This window comes from Micrasema longulum, unplaced genomic scaffold, assembly GCF_059751315.1.
Source record: "Micrasema longulum isolate JH-2025_06_02 unplaced genomic scaffold, ASM5975131v1 h1tg002825l, whole genome shotgun sequence".
NCBI lineage: Eukaryota > Metazoa > Arthropoda > Insecta > Trichoptera > Brachycentridae > Micrasema > Micrasema longulum.
Window position 1 is genome coordinate 263400 of NW_028279949.1, and position 6609 is coordinate 270008.

The 6609-nt window shown below is 29.4% G+C and overlaps 1 protein-coding gene across 2 annotated transcripts in view; it reads left to right on the forward strand.

Moving 5' to 3' along the window:
* The window catches only part of LOC148271522 (uncharacterized), a 256041-nt gene extending 253513 nt beyond the window's left edge, over positions 1-2528 (forward strand). For both annotated transcript variants that reach the window (XM_088241288.1, XM_088241289.1), the window contains 2 exons: positions 1458-1603; positions 2317-2528. In XM_088241288.1, the coding sequence (XP_088097414.1) occupies positions 1458-1603; positions 2317-2517 (347 nt within the window). In that variant the 3' untranslated portion in view covers positions 2518-2528. The remainder of the gene's footprint in view (positions 1-1457; positions 1604-2316) is intronic.
* Positions 2529-6609: the final 4081 nt, after the last annotated feature.

Below are 6609 nucleotides of genomic sequence, written 5' to 3' on the forward strand. Positions count from 1 at the left end.
TTATTATTAACTACAAAGTCAGCTACAGATTACAGCAATACAACGAGCCGTTGGTACTCGTGTCGAGAATTGCAAGCGTTAACCAAAACCGTCCGTTACACATTTGTTGTCAAATTAAAAACCAAACCAAAATTTTGAATTCTTTTGTTCTACGCAATTATTATTATTATTATTATTAATTTATACATACATTTCATATTTTACAAAATGCCTCAAAAAACACTCTGGCAAATTCTGCTTTTACTAGGAGTAGGCTCAGTATATGAAGGGCTGGCAAGCCAGAAATATTAGTATTCCTAATGCTGCAATCGGTTCCTATATGGGCAAATGCCTGTGTTAAGAAACCGATTTGTTGCGGCAAATATGGTTGTCAAATATGTTTCCTATAAATAAAAATAATATTGAAGAAATAGAAAAACAGTTATAGCCCAAGACAAGAAAAAAAAAAGTACAGTTTACATTAATATAAATACAAAAAATATTATTAATTTATAAATGATTCAATGGGATTGCATAATATTAAGTTTACTATCCTCAATAAATTCTCAGATTCCTTACTTCCAATGTCTGTCAGTCATATCGTTATTATTTTTTTCAATACTTATGGCTTATCAGATTTCCAAACACACGGTATCAGGTTATATAGTTTAGCAATAGAGCTTAAGTGCTTCTCTAATTAATTATTACTATGAGAGTTTGACCAATGGTCCACCGAGGAAGCAGCTTCTTTTGCAATGTAAAGCATCACATTCATATAGAATGTGTTTAGATATTTTATTATATACACTGCAGAACCTACATCCAGAAATTTTAGAATGGTTCATTTTAGATCTGCAGTGTCCTTCACTTGATTTCGACTGAGCCTTATGAGGTAAAAAGCAAACTGGCATAGATGTCAAAATGCATAAAAACATTTGTATGTCTCCAGGGCTGGTATTCCGAACGAAATTATAGCGCGGTATAGCGCGTTTTTACGTACTAAATACGCATTATAGCGCGCTGTAAACGCGTTCGGAATACCAGCCCAGGTGGACAGAGAATACAATTGTGTTTGTCAATGAAACTGAACACTGGACAAGTGTTTTTGACTCGATGGCTACTCTTAGGTAAAAAGCTGAAAAAGGAAATCAAGTAGAGATAAGTACGTCCATAGTGTAGTGATTGGTGCGTTCCCTAACCACGCTTGACCATATAACTTATAATCCATTAAAAAAAAATTTCAAAGGTTTTTGCTATACACTTTAATATGCAGTATCAAATACACCTTAATACGAGCCCAAATCGTAAGTCACCATGTTATAATGATCTTGAGTGAAGTTAAGTGTTCACCCATGCGGTGTAGAAGTTAAATTATAATGGTTGTGTCAACGTATGTAGAGTTTACTGCTAAAATTATCACAATGAGAACTGAATAATTTTTTTTATTTCTTATAAAATACGCTTGTGTCTCTTTGCAGTGTCCAGTGTGGAGCAGTATCTCCATTACCTGCCAGTTCCTACCTTAGACAAGATAGAGTGTAACTCAACAAGTCACTACAATGGCCTCATTGGAGACCAGCACATATGTGCTGGATACTCTGATCATGACAAGTCTCTGTGCTACGTAAGTACTTAAATAAACCAGATATATTTATTTTCGAAAGTAGACACAAAAACAATTGTTCCCCTATTTAAAGTTTATTACTATGCCATTGCATTGGCATAAATGTAAGATTCTATGTATAACACATGTCGATAATCCGCCTTGGGGTCTAATGGTCAACTTGTCTGCTTACCATGCAAGATGTTTCAGGTTTGATTCCTGACACGGTTGACATAAAATATTAATTTTAAAGATGTTTTCACACTAGAATATTTCATAATCCCTTAACTGGTATCTAGAGCGTAAGACTGTTCATTTGACCTTTATGTAATTAAATTACCTACACTGCGTTTGGTGTACCAAGGCAGTGCCCCATACACCATGTGCAGAAAGGGAATGATGATGATTTTTTTACAGGCTTAAAGATGTACTGACTCGTAGTTAAAAAGATGCAATAAAAATATTAATGACACTGTATGTATGTATATAAAAAGGAATTGATAGCCAAATTAGAGATATTGTGTCCCTATAAAATGAAAATCAGCAACAAAGGTGCATGCTGGTCGAATAAAATTTACTTCAAGCCATCAACTACAGTCGAATCGGAAGTGAAACACTTCACTCATATGTATCCATATGAGTGGAGTGGTTAAACATATCAGCATTCTTTAAACAAAATTTCTGCTGTGTAATTTACTTGCGACAACGCTAACATTTGTAATTTTTCATTTTAGAATGACGAAGGAGCACCTCTGATGTGTTTCAATGACTCAGCTAGTTCCTGGGAACTACATGGCCTATTAAGTTATCACAGCGAATGCGGAAAAGCTGAACATCCTCCAGTATTTACTTCTGTTAGCCACAAACCCATCGCTAACTGGTTGTATGGTACCATTCCTTCTCGCCAGCATATTAAACAAAACTCATTGGTCTAAAGAGGAAAAAATAATTTTAAAAGCAGAGGGCCAAAGTGTGACCCTTGAAGTATGCCTTTAGTGGAAATTTCATTCAAAGACTTTTTTGCTGTTATTTCATCCAAAATGTAATGGAAGTATTTTTGATGTATTTAAGATTCGTAGCTGATTGGCAGTTAGTAACTTCTCCAATTAAGCTAACTATTTAATACATTAATTATTTAATGTACACACTTAACAATATTTACCATTTTTTAAAGATTTAAAAACAATGACCTTGATTTTAGAGAATGGTATAATACCTTTATTTTTTGCTGGGCAGTAATAAAACATGTGTACATAGCTACTAATTTTATATGCCTGAGACGCATATAAGAATTATGTATATAATACAAAAATTGTTAATATTTTGAACACAATTCTATATATTTTTAAGTGAACAAATAAAAAACATTTGACAATATGTGATGTGCCTTAAATGTAGCTTCAGTTTTAAGATAGATGAAAAAAAGAATATTATTTTCTTAAATTTGATTTGTGTGTATTGATACATGTTTATATAATTCACTGTTTTTAATGCATTTTCAGATTATATAATCATAAATATTGTCTACCGCCATATATATTTTTTAATTAACAAAGTCTCTTAAACAGATCGATGAGATTTTAAAAGTTAACGTGTAAATAGTCATGTACAGAGATAGTTTTTTTCTTTAAAAGTATTGTTTCACTCAACCAATTTGACAATTATTTATGAAATAAGAAATCAATAATTTGACTAGGCCGACTTGTGCAAAATTAAAATAAACCGCAGTTAAGTTTATTAAACTATTTTTGGTTTGTGTATTTAAAATTTCCACCTCTCACTAACGTCGTAATATTAATTGTAACAGACAGTGTAGAACAATGATAATGTTCTGTTTAAAATAAATGAATGTGCGGTTAGTGGGTCTTTTACATACTTTCTTATAAAAAAATACAGCAGCTAGCAGTTCATTCCATGTGGAAAACAACCTTGGTTAAAAATCACACAAATACTAAAATATTATTTTTAATTCAGGGTAATATGACAGTTTATTAAGTTAGTAAATGCATTTAAGTATTATTAAAAAATACTTCAAAATGACTTTTTATTTGTACCCCTTACAATTATTGTAGTTTCTGTATTTTCATAGCCATTTTTTTCTAATGAGATGTTGCATCCAAATCCATTTCATCAATTTTTAATTCACTCCACCGCAAATGCGAGTTTACTTTTGTTTTATTTCATTTCAAAAATGGAGTCTTTTTTAAAGTAAAAACATACACAAATTGAATCTTGTATATATTAATTGTTAATTATAAATTTGTTAGATTCATACAATGAATCGTTTTTATTATTTTGTTGCTAATATAATATTTTTTGGTTTATTAATTATAAAATATTTTAAGAATTGTAAATTGTATCTTTAGACTAATGATAACTGTAAACGTTTTGACTAAATATATTATTTTACTAGTCACAAAATAAGTTTGTGCCAATAGTAAGGATTTTTCTAAGCTTATTATTTTAAGTTCATAATAATTATACAAGAAATAATGACCAATATAACAATGTTGGATTGAAAAACGTTGCACTAAAGTTGTTTTTTTCTGTTTGATGGAGTTTGAATAACAATCTATTTTTGTAGATCTTCACAAACTTGAAAATTTACACTATATTTTGAATAATCTTATTGGTAAGTTAAATAAAGGCAAAGTGATCACTTCCAGGGAGTATTTTTATACTAATGCATTCCAAACCAAAAAATCGCCTATAAAAAATGTATGTGAGATTTTAGTACAGTACTCTCTAAGTAATCTGCCGCTGGATTATCCAACAACTACTTTAATCTGCAGTTATTTTTAATAGTTGAAAGCATAATATCGGGTTCTATCATTTGCTGGCATTCCTAGGTCGAATTCAGTAGTCCGCCATGCGTATATAGACCTCGACTTAGTTAATCTAGAAGAATTGATTCAGAGGGTGACTGAAAACTTCGAAGTAAAGCGAATTGTTTTTGAGGAATCGATTACAGAAAGTTCTGAGAAATATGACCCACTTCTTACTACTCATAAATATATTAAGAGACTTGAATTCTAACGATGAAACAATAATAATTGTCGGACTGCAGCTCTCAGTCAAATCCTCAGATAAATTCTGCAATAAAAACTATTTATACAAAATACATATTTAAAATTTTACAATATTTTGTACGTTTGTAAAGCCGTTTTCCCTAATTGGACACTTGCCAGTTTTAGGGGTGGTGAATTACCGAGAGAGTACTGTGAATTCAAATTAAAACTGTGCTTTGTACTTTATTGTAATTGAAAATAATTTCAATTTGTTATTATTGATCCCCATTGCAAATTTTCACTTATTAATTGGTGCATAGTATGTTAACACAGAATAAATAAAAAAAATAGAACACTATAACTCTTAATCCCTTTTACATCCAGAAAGTTACCGATGACACTAATAAATATTTCCGTAAGTTCATACTAAGTCATTGACTATGAATTTTATCCTAAACATATTTTATCTTAAGTTATTAATTAATTATTTTAATACATATAACACTTATTTTATTTGTTAGAAAATTATTGATTTTAAACATCAATAGCGTAATGTTCTGGGTCATTAAAAATACAATTTTGCTTCTAAATAATAATTTTTCATTTTATTTTCATTTCAAGATTTCTAAAACAATATTTTTAAGTTAGATATTATGAACAAAGATTGAAATATTATAATTACTATTACAAAACTATTTTATTATTAAATTTCATAGTTTTAAAGGCTTATTTTAATATTTGGTTATGTAATTTAGAACTTAAGAGATGTCCTTATAATATTCCGTCCAAAATATTGAATAATGTTACGAGTATTTTTAAAAGTATTATTATTTATTCCGTCCAACCAGGGAGCTAAAAAAATATTGTATAAAGGCAGAGTTAATTGATATAACATGTGTTATGAATGTCTGGTTAAAATAATTTAAAATTGTGACATTCCTTATATTTATCTTCTGCTTAAATTTTCATTGAAAAAATGCACATATTTTTAATTCAGTTTTTTATTGTTCTTTATGTTATGACTGAGAATCTCATCAATTTTAAATATATAATCAATGATTTTAATTAAATGGCATTGTATTTCTATATTTGAAGCAAATGTGCCAAAAATATGTTACGAAAATGGTACTAAAACAAAAAAATATGTGAAAAATACTATAGATTTATTGGAAATTTTAAATAAAGCAAATACATCTTGCTTCTGGAATATTTTTTGAAGGCGTACATTAATATGTATTGTAACTGATTTTTTCCGTATTTTGAAATAAAAATATGCAAAACATGATTGTTTTTTTATTTAATGCCTATCTTATCCCAACAAGGAAGTTCAGTGCTACGGGGAATTGGATATAAAAATGTTTTGTTATGCGCGGTAAAAAATAGACCATTTAATTGAATGGCGAAGTTTCTCCAAAATGTACAAAAAAAATATTAAAAATTAATTTAAAAAACAAACTACATCACATGTTCGTCCAAATCCACCGTAGTAAGTGGAGTCATTTCAAAATCACAAAATTTTAAAAAATCATAGCGCTTGATGACACATGAAAATATATATTTATTAAATTTGTCCTAGTTTGATATAACATATAAAATAAAAACTGAAACCACTGAACCTCCTCTTTGCTCTATGGCATCAGTTTCCTTTTCAGTTTTATTTAATTTAAACTAGTGAAAAATATATGCGTATAAATTAGCTATAAACAGACTGGTGAAGATTGATCATAATTTGTTTGCTATATTTTAGAAAAATCTTTTTTATTACAGCTGTTTTTGATGGCTGATAGAGCATGTACATAATGTAGATACTTCTCTTACTAAAAATATTTCTGTAATCTTTTACATTATGAAGAAAAGAATGTTTAGAATGTGGGATCGGCAAAGGAGTTTGGAATGAGACAGGAAGATTAATAAAATGAGGGTTCTAAGGATATATCCTCCCGAGACCCGAGACAAACCTGACAGCCAGTAAAAAAAATTCTTTATAAATAATTAGGGTGGTAAAAATAAAACAGATAA